The 19,837-nt window shown below is 43.7% G+C and overlaps 1 protein-coding gene across 6 annotated transcripts in view; it reads right to left on the bottom strand.

Annotated features, from left to right (window-relative positions):
* The window catches only part of LOC121571817 (protein tyrosine phosphatase type IVA 3), a 52,847-nt gene that overhangs the window by 15,781 nt on the left and 17,229 nt on the right, over positions 1-19,837 (bottom strand). The window contains exons 1-3 of one of the 6 annotated variants that reach the window (XM_041883519.2): positions 4,941-5,032; positions 1,603-2,229; positions 821-913 (exon numbers count right to left, since the gene is read on the bottom strand). In XM_041883519.2, the coding sequence (XP_041739453.1) occupies positions 821-913; positions 1,603-1,707 (198 nt within the window). In that variant the 5' untranslated portion in view covers positions 1,708-2,229; positions 4,941-5,032. The other 5 variants (XM_041883517.1, XM_041883518.2, XM_041883515.2 and 2 more) reach the window with 5 other exon arrangements.

Genomic DNA, 19,837 nt, shown 5'->3' with positions numbered 1-19,837 from the left:
CTGGCACGCAGATCTTTAGAAATGGTAAATTGGCACTCCACATGAAAAAAAGCCATCCTTGTGGAACCGCTCATACACTGTCTCCTGCGCTTCCCACCAACAGTGTCTCGTTGCGCTGCAATCAGAGATGAATCTCAGCTAATTTTTGCATTTGCCTGTCTGCATTATTCACCAGGGAAGGGAAATATTCTGCGAATATTGAAACATTGTTGAGTTTAAATGCTGACATCAAATTCAAAACAATCGCCGCTCTGCCTAAACAGCTGACCGGCAAAGCAAATGGCAAAGTCTCTGCTCCCTGCCTTCTAAAAGTGACAGAAAAGGTGCGCAGGCTGGCAGCTGCTCTCTGAGCGACGCTCCGCATGGTCTTAAAGCCAGCCATTTAATACTATGAACAGCCGTAGGATTTTTTAAATCGGGATTGGAATGATTTCAGTCCCGCCAAAAAATGTGCCTACTTAAAATTTGGGGTCTTGAGCTAGGGTATGGCAACTACCATACCCTATCATAAAAACAAAGAGAGTCGCACACTCCATATGTATAAACTCCCAGTAATTTATTGGGTAAAACACCAACATTTCGGCATCACTGTGTCTTCTTCAGGGTAATGTCATGAATGCTTGAACCAGGTTATGTAGACAAACAATTAGTGCAACCAATGCCCTACCATACCCAACTGACACCCCTGGAATCAGTACTGGAAGTCCTGTCCACGACCGAAACACTCCGCTCTACCCTGCTCTTCTCTTCACAGTGTGTGTGTGTGTGTGTACACTTCGCGATGAAGTGTGAGGGACGTGACACTCTGGTCTGTACTCACCACCACGGTGATGCCGTCCTTCTCCAACGGAGCCTTGTCATAGGTCACCTCACACACTCTCACCACCGTCGTGGCTCCGTACTTCTTAAGGTCCTACAGGGGGAGGAATGAGGGAAGGAGTTTGATTGTGTGTGTGTGTCAACGACGACGTGTATAAAAATATACCCTATACACGTGCATGCACCCATGCTTATATGGTAGTACAACAGCCTGATTTAGTTATTTTAAGGGTTCTGTCTGTCTGTGACTGTCTGTCTGTCGGTTTGTCTGTCTGCCTGCCTGTCCGTGGTTTTGTGGCACTCTTTGAGAGAGGGCACGTGGCCCACATGTGGTTCTGAGAAGGGCAGCCGTAGCTCTGCTGTTGTCTGACGCGCGGCACGCTCCTCTCACTGCCTGTGCCACGCAACCGACGTGGCAACGGGACTCATCGCCATGGAAACAGAGGCCTTGTGGAATAGGGAGCAGCCAGCGCACTGTTGTCATCATCAGACCCTCTCTATAGTCTGTGCTCTTTTCTCAGTGTCATAGAAACACCTTTCTTAAGATGGGGCCTTGGAGCAGTGTCGAGAAAATGTGTTAGTGTAACCAAAGACAAGGAGAGAGAGATAGAAATACAAGGAGAGAGACAAGGAGGGAGAGAGGAAAAAGAGGGAGGATGAGAGGGAAAGAGAAATCGGAGAAAAGAACGCGAGAGAGAGCGAGAGAGAGAGGGATGAATAGAGAGAATCACGAGAAAGAAAATATTAACAAGTCTAAACGAGCGGGGATAGAGCGGTCCTCACCTCGATGAAGCTGTTGAGGGTGGAGTTGGTGGGGTTGTGCGTGATGAGCAGCCGCATGTTCTTGTAGCACACCTCGGCCGGCGCCGGACGGTTCATACGGGCCATGTTGACAACCCTTACCCAGCTGGGGGGGTGAACGCAACACTGACAGGGACGCAGGGGGAACACAAACTGGTCGTCCACAGTCGCCACGGTCGCTGGTGGGCTAAACTCCTCCGAAAATTGGCCTTTAACCCTGCAGATGTTCTAAGTCCTGTTCCTCCTTTAAGAAGACAAAAAAGACAAGTCTGTCCTCGTGTTGGTCGATCCTTGGGGAAGTCACTGTGGTTGGTTTAGATGAGGTCTTGGGGCTTTCACTGAAGAGTAGTGGAATAGTTAGTCCAATCACCCCATTAGGGTTCCTGAGAGAGGGCCTTAGGGTGACAGACCTAGGGGGTAGAGAGTCCTTGGAGGCAGGGAGCCCTCAACGCGTTGGTACCCAGGGATCAGGGCAGGGTATTAGGCAGAGAAGGCAGCGCAGTGGGCATCCTCCCCTGGATCAGCCTATGCTCTGGGATGTTGAGCGTGGCAGTAGTCTCCAGTCCTCTGCAAGAACGCCATCAAAAGCACAGTGCCAAGGGTGTAAAACTGTGTGGAGCCAAAAGGGGAGAGAAGGGGGGGGCAAAGAAAGACAGAAGGGAGAGTTAACCCAGAGCAGGATAAATCTGAGAAACAAACCTGAAACACTGGCTGCATCCTCATGAAGGGCTGACTGTGGAACAGATTACACAATGATGTTTCCCTCTCTTTCTCACTCTCCCCCCTCTCTTGTCTCTCTCTATTTCTCCCCTCAAAACATGACTGGCACTATGTAAACAGTGTCGGCTCCAAGCATAAGCGACATAAGCGGTCGATTAGGGTCCCCGGCCGCTAGTGGGCCCCCGAACACCAAAAGAGTGAAAAAATATTTAGATATATACTATATGGCCAAAAATATGTGAACACCCCTTCAAATTAGTGGATTCGGCTATTTCAGCCACACCAGTTGCCGACAGGTGTATAAAATCGAACACACCGCCATGCAATCTCCATAGACAAACATTGGCAGTAGAATGACCCGTACTGATGAACTCAGTGACTTTCCATGTTGGCACCATCATATGATGCCACCTTTTCAACAAGTCAGTTTGTCAAATTTCTGCCCTGCAAAAAAAGGGGGGACCAACTCCACATGATTTTGGAATGAGATGTTCGGAGATCATTGACAAGATCCTCCCGTGTAGTTCTGGGCTGATTCCTCACCGTTCTCATGATCATTGCAACTCCACGAGGTGAGATCTTGCATGGAGCCCCAGGCCGAGGGAGATTGACAGTTCTTTTGTTTCTTCCATTTGCGAATAATCGCACCAACTGTTGTCACCTTCTCACCAAGCTGCTTGGCGATGGTCTTGTAGCCCATTCCAGCCTTGTGTAGGTCTACAATCTTGTCCCTGACATCCTTGGAGAGCTCTTTGGTCTTGGCCATGGTGGAGAGTTTGGAATCTGATTGATTGATTGCTTCTGTAGACAGGTGTCTTTTATACAGGTAACAAGTTGAGATTAGGAGCACTCCATTTAAGAGTGTGCTCCTAATCTCAGCTCGTTACCTGTATAAAAGACACCTGGGAGCCAGAAATCTTTCTGATTGAGAGGGGGTCAAATACTTATTTCCCTAATTCAAATGCAAATCAATTTATAACATTTTTACATGCGTTTTTCTGGATTTTTTTGTTGTTGTTCTGTCTCTCACGGTTCAAATAAACCTACCATTAAAATTATAGACTGATCATTTCTTTGTCAGTGGGCAAACTTACAAAATCAGCAGGGGATCAAATACTTTTTTCCCCTCACTATATGTATGTATGTACAGTGGGGAGAACAAGTATTTGATACACTGCTGATTTTGCAGGTTTTCCTACTTACAAAGCATGTAGAGGTCTGTAATTTTTATCATAGGTACACTTCAACTGTGAAAGACGGAATCTAAAACAAACATCCAGAAAATCACATTGTATGATTTTTAAGTAATTCATTTGCATTTTATTGCATGACATACAGTAGGGGAAATAAGTATTTAGTCAGCCACCAATTGTGCAAGTTCTCCCACTTAAAAAGATGAGAGAGGCCTGTAATTTTTATCATAGGTACACGTCAACTATGACAGACAAAATGAGAAAAAAATCCAAAAAATCACATTGTAGGATTTTTTATGAATTTATTTGCAAATTATGGTGGAAAATAAGTATTTCAAATAATAATAAGCTATACATTTTTTTTTATTGGTAAATTAGTCTAGCCAGCTATCTAAAACTTGTAGTAATCATGGCCGAATACCGACCGGGCACGTAGGGGGCAACCAAATCTCGCTTAGGGCCCCCAAAAGGCTAGGGCCACCCCTGTATGTAAATTATGATTCAAGACGTTGTGCAACACAAAATAATTGTTTGTTTAAATGAGCAACAAAAAGGTATTCAATTCACCTTCAATCACCGTTTTCATTTCCCAAACAAAATTTGCCACATTAGATATGCTGAAAATGATTCTAAGGGTCAAAATAACAATAAAAGCAAGTTTATCTGCTCTACCAACTACATACAATACGTTTGCAATAAAAATAAAAAAACATTTCAGAAATATCGTTTACAATTGCCCACATTAGTCCTGCTCCAGATTCAATAATACCATTATTAGCTTACATTATTGAAGAATTGTGAAGCATTACACTGACACACACTAATACAGATGAACTTCATAAACTCAACATCCAATTCAATCAGTGCCATAAAAAGCCAATAAGACTGCGCCCCTGTGAGCCGCTGTTTGACATACACTGACCGACCTTAGCCCCTCCAGCCGCGCAAAGACGCACCTCGGTTCACTCCGACGATTTAAAACTCCCGGTGTGAAGAAAACATTATATCCACATCAGAGCCATATATTAATCTAAATATATGGCTCTGGTCCACGTACACCGAGTCCTCCGACCGCTCCTCGAATTATGAGTAAACCCTACGACACCGACAGACCAAACATCTCTTGCAGAACGGCTTTCAGCTTGTAGAGGGTCGGAAATAAACCCGACACAACATTCGAGGAACAGGCGCACGCTGGTTATGAGAGAAGAGACTTGGCCAAACGAGTTTATGCGCCCGTCTCTACCGCTCTCTCGCTCTCCGTCCCCTCCCTGTGCTGCATTAGCCTACCTTACGCAGCTAGCTCCCTGCTTGCAATAATTCAGCATGTTCTGTTGTTTCCAAGAGAATAACTGGAGGTAAACAGTCTTCACAGCCGACACCAAATTCACAGCCGACACCAAATACCTTTTTCTCTGACTCGGTTGAGACAGTTCAGACTTGATTTATTTATGGCACGTAGCCTACGCGGCTACACTCCGTCGGGTCTGCCGCTCCTATCACGGCAAAGCAGACAGCGGAGACAGACGAGAGAGAGCCACCCACAACAGTCTATCCCACCAATCTTCATTCTTCAGTTCTCATCACAGTATATGTTGCTGAACCCGCCAAAAGGTTATCTCAATGCAGGAAGAAATAAACACTGTCAGGGAAGTGTAAAACCCTCTTCCACTAAATCTTTCATTTATCCCCACTGACTATCCTACAATTTAGTTTACCCATTCAAATCGCCCGAGTTTTTTTAATTAGGAGAGTGAAATTCAGGAGAATGCCTCCCTTCACTCCCAAACAGGGGAAATATCTGTGCCAATGTTACATAAATTCATGACATTTTATTAAAATAAATGAATAAAGTCACTAAAGGGGTCAGGTCCCCCACCAAATAAATCCATGACGTTTGGCCGGCCATTTGCACTCCAAATAAAACAATGAGAGTAAAGTGATCTAATGTTTTTACATTTACGTCATTTAGCAGACGCTCTTATCCAGAGCGATTTACACATGTTCAAATCAAATCAAATGTTATTGGTCATGTACACATATTTTGCAGATGTTATCGCAGGTGCCGCGAAATGCTTGTTTCTAGCTCCAACAGTGAAGTAATACCGAACAATACACACATTTCCCCCCCAAAAATACAAATAATAATATATCAGAACAAGCAATGTCAGAGTCCGGAATATAAATATACACTGAACAAAAATATAAACGCAACATGTAAAGTGTTGATCCCATGTTTCATGAGCTGAAATAAAAAAAAGCTTATTTCCCTCAAATGTTGTGCACAAATTTGTTTACATCCCTGTTAGTGAGCATTTCTCCTTTGCCAAGATAATCCATGCACCTCACAGGTGTGGCATGATCATTACACAGGTGCACCTTGTGCTGGGGACAATAAAAGGCCATTCTAAAATGTGCAGTTTTGTCACACAACACAATGCCACAGATTATTCTAGTTGAGGAAGCTATGTAATTGGCATGCTGACTGCAGGAATGTCCACCAGAGCCGTTGCCAGATAACTAAATGTTAATTTCTCTACCATAAGCCGCCTCTCCAACGTTGTTTTAGAGAATTTGGCAGTAGGTCCAACTGGCCTCACAACCGCAGACCACATGTATGGTGTTGTGTGGGCGAGTGGTTTGCTGATGTCAACGTTGTGAACAAAGTGCCCCATGGTGGCGGTGGGGTTATGATATGGGCAGGCATAAACTACGGACAACGAACACAATTGCATTTTATTGATGGCAATTTTAATGCACAGAAATACCGTGACGAGATCCTGAGGCCCATTGTGAGGCCCATTTTTTTAACGGTATCTGTGACCAACAGATGCAAGTCTATTTAATTTATTTAATATTGACTGATTTCCTTATATGAACTTTAACTGTATATCTTCGAAATTGTTGCATGTTGCGTTTAAATTCTTGTTCAGAATATATGTATATGACGTAGGTGTACAGTGGCTTACGAAAGTATTCACCCCCCTTGGCATTTGTCCTATTTTGTTGCCTTACAACCTGGAATTAAATTGATTTTTTGGGGGTTTGTATCATTTTATTTACACAACATGCCTACCACTTTGAAGATGCAAAATATATTTTATTGTGAAACAAACAAGAAATAAGACAAAAAAAACAGAAGATTTGAGCGTGCATAACTATTCACCCCCCCAAAGTCAATACTTTGTAGAGCCACCTTTCGCAGCAATTACAGCTGCAAGTCTCTTGGGGTATGTCTCTATAAGCTTGGCACATCTAACCACTGGGATTTTTGCCCATTCGTCAAGGCAAAACTGCTCCAGCTCCTTCAAGTTGGATGGGTTCCGCTGGTGTACAGCAATCTTTAAGTCATACCACAGATTCTCAATTGGATTGATGTCTGGTCTTTAACTAGGCCATTCCAAGACATTTAAATGTTTCCCCTTAAACCACTCAAGTGTTGCTTTAGCAGTATGTTTAAGGTCCTACTGGAAGGTGAACCTCCGTCCCAGTCTCAAATCTCTGGAAGACAGAAACAGGTTTCCCTCAAGAATTTCCCTGTATTTACCATCATTCCTGACCAGTTTCCCAGTCCCTGCCGATGAAAAACATCCCCACAGCATGATGCTGCCACCACCATGCTTCACTGTGGGGATGGTGTTCTCGGGGTGATGAGTGGTGTTGGGTTTGCGCCAGACATAGCATTTTCCTTGATGGCCAAAAAGCTCAATTTTAGTCTCATCTGACCAGAGTACCTTCTTCCATATGTTTGGGGAGTCTCCCACATGCCTTTTGGTGAACACCAAATGTGTTTGCTTATTTGCTTCTTTAAGCAATGACTTTTTTCTGGCCACTCTTCCGTAAAGCCCAGCTCTGTGGAGTGTACGGCTTAAAGTGGTCCTATGGACAGATACTCCAATCTCCGCTGTGGAGCTTTGCAGCTCCTTCAGGGTTATCTTTGGTCTCTTTGTTGCCTCTCTGATTAATGCCCTCCTTGCCTGGTCTGTGAGTTTTGGTGGGCGGCCCTCTCTTGGCAGGTTTGTTGTGGTGCCATATTCTTTCAATTTTTTAAATAATGGATTTAAATGGTGCTCCTTGGGATGTTCAAAGTTTCAGATATTTTTTTATAACCCAACCCTGATCTGTACTTCTCCACAACTTTGTCCTTGACCTGTTTGGAGAGCTCCTTGGTCTTCATGGTGCTGCTTGCTTGGTGGTGGCCCTTGCTTAGTGGTGTTGCAGACTCTGGGGCCTTTCAGAACAGGTGTATATATACAGAGATCATGTGACTAACTAATTATGTGACTTCTGAAGTTAATTGGTTGCACCAGATCTTATTTAGGGGCTTCATTGCAAAGGGGGTGAATACATACGCAGGCACAACTTTTCTGTTATTAATTTTTTATAATTTTTTGAAACAAGTTATTTTTTTCATTTCACTTCACCAATTTGGACTATTTTCTGTATGTCCATTACATGAAATCCAACTAAAAATCCATTTAAATTACAGGTTGTAATGCAACAAAATAGGAAAAACGCCAAGGTAGATGAATACTTTTTCAAGACACTGTATAGACAGTATGGACAGTATATTAATGAAAATAGCTGTAGTTATATAGGATGAGCCTTGACTAGAATATAGTATATGCACTTATGACCTGGGTAAAACAGTGTGTAAACATTATTAAAGTGACTAGTGTTCAATGTCTATGTACATACTGTAGGGCAACAGTCTCTAAGGTGCAGGGTAGAGTACCGGGTCATAGCCGGCTAGTCACAGTGATTAAGTTCACGGCAGGGTACTAGGCGGAGGCCGGCTAGTAGTGACTATTTAACAGTCTAAAGGCCTGGAGATGGAATCTATTTCTCAATCTTTCGGTCCCAGCTTTGATGCATTTGTACAGTCTCCGCCTTCTAGATGGTAGCGGGGGGGAACAGGCCGTGGCTCGGGTGGCTGAGGTTCTTCATGGCCTTCCTGTGACACCGGGTGCTGTAGATGTCCTGGAGGGCAGGCAGTGTGCCCCTGGTGATGCATTGGGCTGACTGCACCACCCTCTGGAGAGCCCTGCGGTTGCGGACGGTGCAATTGCCATACCAGGCGGTGATACAGCCCGACAGGATGCTCTCAATGGTGCATCTGTATAAGTTTGTGATGGTCTTAAGGGCCAAGCCACATTTCTTCAGCCTCCGGAGGTTGAATAGGCACTGTTGCACCATATTCACCACACCGTCTGTGTGGATGTACCATTTCAGGTTGTCAGTGATGTGCACGCCGAGGAACTAGAAGCTTTTCACCCTCTCCACTGCGGCCCGTCAATGTGGATGGGGGCGTGCACTCTCTGCTGTCTCCTGAAGTTCACGATCAGCTCCTTCGTTTTGTTGACATTGAGGGAGAGGTTATTTTCTTTATCTTTCCCTATATGCACATCAACAACAACAAGATCAACAACTAATGCTAGCCATAGCAAGATGAGCTCAAATCTAAAGAAGGAACATTAGATCAACGCTCTCAAACCTTTTCAGCTAGTTGGACGTCAAAATTGCACTGATAAATGATGGGGAATAGCCTGCTTGTCCTTCTGCAGCTTGCCTGCCAATGCATGTGTTGTCCCAACAAAGCACCCAAGCTAACTGGCTAAAGTTGGCTAGCTAGCTACTTCACTCTGACCATTTTACTCGCCCTAGCAGAGCTGGTGAGGCTGTTTACATGTTATACAGAGCGTTTGTGACTAACTATTACTTTTTTTGCCGACATTTACTGACACAGGTCATATTCAGCAGGTCTCGCGCGTTCGTAAATTAATCAGTTATTCTGCGCTCTGGCACACTCAGACAAGAGTGCTCTGAAATCGGAGTAGATAGCTAACCAAATGACACATGCATCTCTAGCTGTGTAGAGCCGCCGAAAAACGATACAAGGGGGAAAAGTCAGTCACTCACCCACTCCTCCAATGACATGATGTCCTCCTAGCAGCTAGTTAGCTAGTGTTAGGCTCTGTGTTTTTAGCTTGCTACATAAATAGATACGCTAGCCTATTAGCCACGTTATGACTGACTTTTGATCATCGCCCTTGCTAGTTTCATTGCATTGACATTCCCAGCCTTAGTTACATTCGTCAGTTTTTGTCCAAAATATTGAGTCATTGAAATTGAAACAGTGCATCCCGAATGGAGGCAGCAAACAATGTACCAGGCCAGCTGTGATTTACAACCTGATAGCAATATTTTTTGGACTACCAAGAAATGTATTGGTGAATTACATTAATCATGCATTAAACTGCATCCATCTATTCTGCCAACAATGCCTCATGGAATGTTGAGTCAAACATAACCTATTTTTTAAATCTTTAATAAAGTTGGTTTCGTAGCATAAACTGGAATTTGATATTTTTGACAGATATCATGATTGTCTGTTTTATATTTGCAAAGTAGTTAAAATGCTGTCAGTTCCACTTTAATACACATAAAAGTTAATTTGTCCCTTTACTTTTGGTCCCCTAAGATGGGGGGACTATGTACAAAAAGTTATGTAATTTCTAAACGGTTCAACCAATATGGACGAAAATACGCTCAAATTAAAGCTGACAGTCTGCACTTTAACCTCATAGTCATTGTATCATTTCAAATCCAAAGTGCTGGAGTAAAGAGAAACAACATTTCACTGTCCCAATACTATTGGAGCTCACTGTATGTATTTCTCCTGTCCAGATTGGAGAGGGCAGTGTGCAGTCCAATGGCGATCGCGTCATCCGTGGATCTGTTGGGGCTGTATGCAAATTGTAGTGGGTCTACAAACAAACAAAGGATCAAACTCAGGGAAGTTGAATTTCTGGTCGGAATGCTGGTGAGTGACCGCCGATCAAATATCCAAAAGTTATTTCCGGCTGTAGTTAATAATGCAATAAATATTCTGAGCAAATAATGTAATACTTATTTATTTATTTTTTATATAAAAAAATATATACTGTAAAGTTGGCTAGGCGGTAGAAACAGGGCAACCATATATTTTTGCTTTCATTGCCTTGTCTGTCCAGCAGATCTTCCAAATTCCCTTAGGTCTAGCCTCTACCCGCCTTGCATGACCAGGCAACTAAATGACAAGTAAATTGCAAACCTATTCTATACCACCCTGACAATCATGCTTGATGCTTGAGAAAACAGTAAAGTCCAACCCTATAATCTTAAAGTGAAGTGACAAACATATTCTAGGTGGGTGAGCAGCACAGGCCATTGACTCAGCAGTTAAACAAACAGACACACACAATTACAGGCTGAGGTCCCTGAGGAGGGTCCACGTCCCAGAAGTCAGTACAAGTGGGAGCTATGGTGGAGCTTAATTGTGTGGTGCTGTGTTGTGTGTTTGTGCCGGTTAGACTCAAGGGTCACATGCAATCAACAGGAGAGAGAAAGCAAGCAGGAGGGCTGTTGAGATCAGTAAACCTCAGGAGGAACAAGGTTGATGGATGCACGCACACACGACACGTGAACTGATGGCAAAATGTAAGGATCCGATCGAATGGATCTAGGACTGTTGACACCACCGAACTAGAATTAAATTGTTTTCATTCTATTACTATGGTTGACACACAAAGGGCAATTCCACGTTTCACAAGCAGACACAGTACAGTACAGTGCAGTGCAATACATCACAGTAGAGTAGAGTAGGGTTCAGTACAGTGCAGCAGTGTAGGGTAGAGTTCAATACAGTGCAGTAGAGTAGGGTAGAGTACAGTACAGCAGAGTAGAGTTCAGTAAAGTAGAGTATAGTTCAGTACAGTAGAGTAGGGTTCAGTTCAGTGCAGTAGTGTGCAATACAGTACAGTAAAGTAGGGTAGAATATAGTTCAGCACAGTGCAGTAGTGTTGGGTAGAGTTCAGTACAGTGCGGTAGTGTACAGTAGAGTTCAGTACAGTAGAGGAGAGTAGGGTTCAGTACAGTGCAGTAGTGTAGAGTTAAGTACAGTGCAGTAGGGTAGGGTAGAGTTCAGTACAGTAGAGTGTAGTACAGTAGAGTAGGGTTCAGTACAGTGCAGTAGAGTAGGGTAGAGTTCAGTACAGTGCAGTAGTGTACAGTAGAGTTCAGTACAGTAGAGGAGAGTTCAGTACAGCGCAGTAGTGTGCAGTACAGTATAGTAGTGTAGGGTAGAGTTCAGTACAGTAGAGTAGAGCAGGGTTCAGTACAGTGCAGTAGTTAGGGTAGAGTTCAGTACAGTGCAGTAGAGTATGGCAGAGTTCAGTACAGTGCAGTAGAGTAGAGTTCAGTACAGTGCAGTAGAGTAGAGTTCAGTAGGGTAGAATTCAGTACAGTAGAGTAGAGTTCAGTACAGTGCAGATGAGTAGAGTAGGGTTCAGTACAGTGCAGTGCAGTAGTATAGAGTAGGGTTCAGTACAGTACAGTAGCGTAGAGTAGAGTTCAGTACAGTGCAGTAGTGTACAGTAAAGTTAAGTACAGTAGAGTAGAGTTCAGTACAGTGCAGTAGTGTACAGTAAAGTTCAGTAGAGTTTAGTACAGTGCAGTACTGTAGAGTAGAGTTCAGTGCAGTAGAGTAGAGTAGGGTAGAGTACAGTGCAGTAGTGTAGGGTAGAGTTCAGTACAGTAGTGTACAGTAGAGTTCAGTACAGTAGAGTAGAGTTCAGTGCAGTAGAGTTCAGTAGGGTAGAGTTCAGTACAGTAGAGTAGAGTAGGGTTCAGTACAGTGCAGTAGTATAGAGTAGGGTTCAGTACAGTGCGGTAGAGTAGGGTAGAGTTCAGTACAGTGCGGTAGAGTAGAGTAGAGTACAGTACAGTGCAGTAGTATGCAGTACAGTACAGTAGTGTAGAGTTCAGTAGTGTAGATTAGAGTTCAGTACAGTACAGTAGAGTAGAGTTCAGTACAGTGCAGTAGTGTAGGGTAGAGTTCAGTAGAGTAGAGTAGGGTTCAGTACAGTGCAGTAGAGTAGGGTAGAGTACAGTGCAGTAGTGTAGGGTAGAGTTCAGTACAGTAGAGTAGAATAGGGTTCATTACAGTGCAGCAGTGTAGAGTATAGTTCAGTACAGTGCAGTAGAGTAGGGTAGAGTTCAGTCCAGTAGGGTAGAAATCAGCACAGTGCAGTAGACTAGAGTTCAGTACAGCAGAGCTCAGTATAGTGCAGTAGTGTAGGGTAGAGTTCAGTACAGTGCAGTAGTGTACAGTAAAGTTCAGTACAGTAGAGTAGAGTTTAGTACAGTGCAGTACTGTAGAGTTCAGTACAGTAGAGTAGAGTTCAGTACAGTGCAATAGTTAGGGTAGAGTTCAGTACAGTAGTGTACAGTAGAGTTCAGTACAGTAGAGCAGGGTTCAATGCAGTGCAGTAGAGTAAGGTAGAGTTCAGTCCAGTAGAGTAGAGTGCAGTACAGTGCAGCAGAATATAGTTCAGTTCAGTACAGTAGAGTTCAGTAGAGTAGAGTTCAGTAGAGTAGAGTAGCGTTCAGTACAGTAGAGTAGGGTTCAGTACAGTGCAGTAGTGTGCAGTACAGTACAGTGCAGTAGAGTAGGGTAGGATTCAGTACAGTGCAGTAGTATAGAGTTCAATGCAGTAGTGTACAGTAGAGTTCAGCACAGTGCAGTAGGGTAGAGTTCAGTAGAGTAGAGCAGAGTTCAGTACAGTAGGGTGCAGTACAGTAGAGTAGTGTAGAGTAGAGTTCAGTACAGTATAGTTCAGCACAGTGCAGTAGTGTAGGGTAGAGTTCAGTACAGTGCGGTAGTGTACAGTAGAGTTCAGTATAGTAGAGGAGAGTAGGGTTCAGTACAGTGCAGTAGTGTAGAGTTCAGTACAGTAGAGTAGGGTTCAGTATAGTGCAGTAGTGTAGAGTAGAGTTCAGTACAGTGCAGTAGAGTAGGGTAGAGTTCAGTACAGTAGGGTTGAGTAGAGTTCAGTAGAGTAGAGTTCAGTACAGTAGAGTGTAGTACAGTGCAGTAGAGTAGAGTTCAGTACAGTGCAGTAGTGTAGAGTATAGTTCAGTACAGTGCAGTAGTTAGAGTAGAGTTCAGTACAGTGCAGTAGTGTACAGTAGAGTTCAGTACAGTAGAGTAGGGTTCAGTACAGTGCAGTAGTGTAGAGTTTAGTTCAGTAGAGTAGAATTCAGTACAGTGCAGTAGAGTAGGGTAGAGTTCAGTACAGTGCAGTAGTGTGCAGTACAGTACAGTGCAGTAGAGTAGGATTTAGTACAGTGCAGTAGTGTAGAGTGCAGTACAGTGCAGTAGTGTAGGGTAGAGTTCAGTACAGTAGTGTACAGTAGAGTTCAGTACAGTAGAGGAGAGTAGGGTTCAGTACAGTAGAGGAGAGTACGGTTCAGTACAGTAGAGTAGAGTTCAGTACAGTGCAGTAGAGTAGGGTATAGTTCAGTACAGTAGTATGCAGTACAGTAGGGTAGAGTTCAGTACAGTAGAGTAGGGTTCAGTACAGTAGGGTAGAGTAGAGTTCAGTGCAGTAGAGTAGAGTTCAGTACAGTACAGTAGAGTAGAGTTCAGTACAGCAGAGCTCAGTACAGTGCAGTAGAGTATCGTTCAGTACAGTGCAGTAGAGTAGAGTTCAGTACAGTGCAGTAGAGTAGGGTAGAGTTCAGTACAGTAGTGTAGGGTAGAGTTCAGTACAGTAGTGTACAGTAGAGTTTAGTACAGTAGAGTTCAGTACAGTAGTTAGGGTAGAGTAGAGTAGGGTTCAGTACAGTGCAGTAGAGTAGAGTAGAGTTCAGTACAGCAGAGCCCAGTACAGTGCAGTAGAGTATCGTTCAGTACAGTGCAGTAGAGTAGAGTTCAGTGCAGTAGAATAGGGTAGAGTACAGTGCAGTAGTGTAGGGTAGAGTTCAGTACAGTAGTGTACAGTAGAGTTTAGTACAGTAGTTAGGATAGAGTAGAGTAGGGTTCAGTAGAATGCAGCAGTGTAGAGTAGAGTTCAGTAGAGTGCAGTAGAGTAGGGTAGAGTTCAGTACAGTAGAGTAGAGTTCAGTACAGTACAGTAGAGTATAGTTCAGTACAGTACAGTAGAGTAGGGTAGAGTTCAGTACAGTAGTGTGCAGTACAGTATAGTTCAGTACAGTAGGGTAGAGTAGAGTTCAGTACAGTAGAGTAGGGTTCAGTACAGTGCAGTAGTGTAGAGTACAGTGCAGTAGTGTAGGGTAGAGTTCAGCACAGTGCAGTAGAGTAGGGTAGAGTTCAGTACAGTAGAGTAGGGTAGAGTTCAGTACAGTGCAGTAGAGTAGAGTTCAGTACAGTAGAGTATAGTTCAGTACAGTAGAGTTCAGTAGAGTAGGGTAGAGTTCAGTACAGTAGTATGCAGTACAGTACAGTGCAGTGTAGAGTTCAGTAGAGTGCAGTAGTGTAGATTAGAGTTCAGTACAGTAGAGTAGAGTTCAGTACAGTGCAGTAGTGTAGGGTAGAGTTCAGTAGAGTAGAGTAGGGTTCAGTACAGTGCAGTAGAGTAGGGTAGAGTACAGTGCAGTAGTGTAGGGTAGAGTTCAGTACAGTAGAGTAGAATAGGGTTCATTACATTGCAGCAGCGTAGAGTATAGTTCAGTACAGTGCAGTAGAGTAGGGTAGAGTTCAGTCCAGTAGGGTAGAAATCAGCACAGTGCAGTAGACTAGAGTTCAGTACAGCAGAGCTCAGTATAGTGCAGTAGTGTAGGGTAGAGTTCAGTACAGTGCAGTAGTGTACAGTAAAGTTCAGTACAGTAGAGTAGAGTTTAGTACAGTGCAGTACTGTAGAGTTCAGTACAGTAGAGTAGAGTTCAGTACAGTGCAATAGTTAGGGTAGAGTTCAGTACAGTAGTGTACAGTAGAGTTCAGTACAGTAGAGCAGGGTTCAATGCAGTGCAGTAGAGTAAGGTAGAGTTCAGTCCAGTAGAGTAGAGTGCAGTACAGTGCAGCAGAATATAGTTCAGTACAGTAGAGTATAGTTCAGTACAGTAGAGTTCAGTAGAGTAGAGTAGCGTTCAGTACAGTAGAGTAGGGTTCAGTACAGTGCAGTAGTGTGCAGTACAGTACAGTGCAGTAGAGTAGGGTAGGATTCAGTACAGTGCAGTAGTATAGAGTTCAATGCAGTAGTGTACAGTAGAGTTCAGTACAGTAGAGTAGGGTAGAGTTCAGTACAGTGCAGTAGAGTAGAGTTCAGCACAGTGCAGTAGGGTAGAGTTCAGTAGAGTAGAGCAGAGTTCAGTACAGTAGGGTGCAGTACAGTAGAGTAGTGTAGAGTAGAGTTCAGTACAGTATAGTTCAGCACAGTGCAGTAGTGTAGGGTAGAGTTCAGTACAGTGCGGTAGTGTACAGTAGAGTTCAGTATAGTAGAGGAGAGTAGGGTTCAGTACAGTGCAGTAGTGTAGAGTTCAGTACAGTAGAGTATGGTTCAGTATAGTGCAGTAGTGTAGAGTAGAGTTCAGTACAGTGCAGTAGAGTAGGGTAGAGTTCAGTACAGTAGGGTTGAGTAGAGTTCAGTAGAGTAGAGTTCAGTACAGTAGAGTGTAGTACAGTGCAGTAGAGTAGAGTTCAGTACAGTGCAGTAGTGTAGAGTATAGTTCAGTACAGTGCAGTAGTTAGAGTAGAGTTCAGTACAGTGCAGTAGTGTACAGTAGAGTTCAGTACAGTAGAGTAGGGTTCAGTACAGTGCAGTAGTGTAGAGTTTAGTTCAGTAGAGTAGAATTCAGTACAGTGCAGTAGAGTAGGGTAGAGTTCAGTACAGTGCAGTAGTGTGCAGTACAGTACAGTGCAGTAGAGTAGGGTAGGATTTAGTACAGTGCAGTAGTGTAGAGTGCAGTACAGTGCAGTAGTGTAGGGTAGAGTTCAGTACAGTAGTGTACAGTAGAGTTCAGTACAGTAGAGGAGAGTAGGGTTCAGTACAGTAGAGGAGAGTACGGTTCAGTACAGTGCAGTAGAGTAGAGTTCAGTACAGTAGAGTAGAGTTCAGTACAGCAGAGCTCAGTACAGTGCAGTAGAGTATCGTTCAGTACAGTGCAGTAGAGTAGAGTTCAGTACAGTGCAGTAGAGTAGGGTAGAGTTCAGTACAGTAGTGTAGGGTAGAGTTCAGTACAGTAGTGTACAGTAGAGTTTAGTACAGTAGAGTTCAGTACAGTAGTTAGGGTAGAGTAGAGTAGGGTTCAGTACAGTGCAGTAGAGTAGAGTAGAGTTCAGTACAGTAGAGTTCAGTACAGCAGAGCCCAGTACAGTGCAGTAGAGTATCGTTCAGTACAGTGCAGTAGAGTAGAGTTCAGTGCAGTAGAATAGGGTAGAGTACAGTGCAGTAGTGTAGGGTAGAGTTCAGTACAGTAGTGTACAGTAGAGTTTAGTACAGTAGTTAGGATAGAGTAGAGTAGGGTTCAGTAGAATGCAGCAGTGTAGAGTAGAGTTCAGTAGAGTGCAGTAGAGTAGGGTAGAGTTCAGTACAGTAGAGTAGAGTTCAGTACAGTACAGTAGAGTATAGTTCAGTACAGTACAGTAGAGTATATTACAGTGCAGTAGAGTAGGGTAGAGTTCAGTACAGTAGTGTGCAGTACAGTATAGTTCAGTACAGTAGGGTAGAGTAGAGTTCAGTACAGTAGAGTAGGGTTCAGTACAGTGCAGTAGTGTAGAGTACAGTGCAGTAGTGTAGGGTAGAGTTCAGCACAGTGCAGTAGAGTAGGGTAGAGTTCAGTACAGTGCAGTAGAGTAGGGTAGAGTTCAGTACAGTGCAGTAGAGTAGAGTTCAGTACAGTAGAGTATAGTTCAGTACAGTAGAGTTCAGTAGAGTAGGGTAGAGTTCAGTACAGTAGTATGCAGTACAGTACAGTGCAGTATGGTTGAGTATAGTTCAGTACAGTGCAGTAGTGTAGGGTTGTGTTCAGTACAGTGCAGTAGTGTACAGTAGAGTTCAGTACAGTGCAGTAGTGTAGGGTAGAGATCAGTACAGTGCAATAGTGTACAGTAGAGTTCAGTAGTGTAGAGTTCAGTACAGCAGTGTAGAGTTCAGTACAGTAGAGTAGGGTTCAGTACAGTAGGGTAGAGTAGAGTTCAGTGCAGTAGAGTAGAGTTCAGTACAGTACAGTAGAGTAGAGTTCAGTACAGCAGAGCTCAGTACAGTGCAGTAGAGTATCGTTCAGTACAGTGCAGTAGAGTAGAGTTCAGTACAGTGCAGTAGAGTAGGGTATAGTTCAGTACAGTAGTGTAGGGTAGAGTACAGTACAGTAGTGTAGGGTAGAGTACAGTGCAGTAGTGTAGGGTAGAGTTCAGTACAGTAGAGTTCAGTACAGCAGAGCTCAGTACAGTGCAGTAGAGTATCGTTCAGTACAGTACAGTAGAGTAGAGTTCAGTGCAGTAGAATAGGGTAGAGTACAGTGCAGTAGTGTAGGGTAGAGTTCAGTACAGTAGTGTACAGTAGAGTTTAGTACAGTAGTTAGGATAGAGTAGAGTAGGGTTCAGTAGAGTGCAGCAGTGTAGAGTAGAGTTCAGTAGAGTGCAGTAGATTAGGGTAGAGTTCAGTACAGTAGAGTAGAGTTCAGTACAGTACAGTATAGTTCAGTACAGTAGAGTATATTACAGTGCAGTAGAGTAGGGTAGAGTTCAGTACAGTAGTGTGCAGTACAGTATAGTTCAGTACAGTAGGGTAGAGTAGAGTTCAGTACAGTAGAGTAGAGTAGGGTTCAGTACAGTGCAGTAGTGTAGAGTACAGTGCAGTAGTGTACAGTAGAGTAGAGTAGGGTTCAGTACAGTGCAGCAGTGTAGAGTAGCGTTCAGTACAGTGCAGTAGAGTAGGGTAGAGTTCAGTACAGTGCAGTAGAGTAGAGTTCAGTACAATACAGTAGAGTTCAGTACAGTAGAGTTCAGTACAGTGCAGTAGAGTAGGGTAGAGTTCAGTACAGTAGTATGCAGTACAGTACAGTGCAGTATGGTTGAGTATAGTTCAGTACAGTGCAGTAGTGTACAGTAGAGTTCAGTACAGTGCAATAGTGTACAGTAGAGTTCAGTAGTGTAGAGTTCAGTACAGCAGTGTAGAGTTCAGTACAGTAGTGTAGAGTAGAGTTCAGTACAGTAGTGTGCAGTACAGTACAGTAGGGTAGAGTACAGTACAGTGTATTACATTACAATGTACTGTACTATACTCTAATTGTATTTACTGTACTGTGCTCTACTCACTGTACTCTATTGTATTGTACTGTCCTATCCAAACTTGTGGAACATACGTCCATGATAGATTCAGATTTGATCCAGTCCGGTCCGTCTGTGGATGTTAACATCAAGCCAGGGTGGATTGACCAACATTCAACTACTTTTCAACGTCCATGGACGACCGGTGTCAGTCGGTGCTCAGTGGGCGAGCCTGTTGGTTACAGTAAATGGAAAGAGAGGGGGCTCATGGGTAGGTGTCAGTAAGAGCTGACATTAATTGGAGAGTGAGAGACAGAAGCAGATAGAGAGAGGGGGGGAGCTGAACATAACAGTATGCCAGTGGAAGGGAGGACAGTAGCAGGTGACCCAACTGTGGTTTGTGACTAATATTATTTCCCATTATAGCCAATTCAGTTGCAGTAATTCTGTTTCTGAGTTTTTGGTAATTCCGTTACAAATTCAAATTTTAATCACAAAATGTATATCAGTAAAATCACTAACTAATTGTCAGGTCTACCATTACTTGTTACTTCTGTGAACTTTCATTATCCTTCCTCGTGTGAATTTCCTTTTTTTTTTTTTCAGACCAATGCCTACTTCTCACTTAAAACATTGTTTTTTGTTTTTAAAAGCCTTTCATTTGACACCAAATTTGATATGCTCTTATGAACTTCACGTTGGTGCTCATGGGTCCTTTTTAATGGAAATGCCCCCCCCCCCACTCACACATGTATTATCCTCCATTGAGCTCCTATCCCACTGGGCGCACACACTGGTTGAATCAATGTTGTTTCCACGGCAATGACGTTGAACCAATGTGGAATAGATGTTCAATTGACGTCTGTGCCCAGTGGGATGGCTATACACCATCATAATATGGAGTGGCTGTCTCTTCCCCCTTCAGAACAATTATCCAGCTATTTTTTACGCTGACAATTTGAAGAGCAGCTGTGGGCATCTGGGGCCTGGGTATGATGGCACTTTAAAATAAACCGTAAACCAGGGAGTGGAAAAGAGCGCGCAGCGTTGCAGTAAAGTTTAATTGACGGCAAGAAAATGGGGGATTGGTGGAGGTGGAGGAGGAGAAGGAGGAGGAGGACACCCCTGTTAGCACCATCCATGGCTGGTTGGTTGGGTCGACTGCACACCTTTCAGGACCAACAAGGTTTGGGATGAGAGCCCATTTGCTATCCCATCCTCAAGATGCCGCCGCCCCCACCGGGCCCACCCCGGA

This window comes from Coregonus clupeaformis, chromosome 8, assembly GCF_020615455.1.
Source record: "Coregonus clupeaformis isolate EN_2021a chromosome 8, ASM2061545v1, whole genome shotgun sequence".
Taxonomy (NCBI): domain Eukaryota; kingdom Metazoa; phylum Chordata; class Actinopteri; order Salmoniformes; family Salmonidae; genus Coregonus; species Coregonus clupeaformis.
Note: the sequence above shows the minus strand (reverse complement) of the source record. Positions and strands in the feature narration are given on the sequence as shown.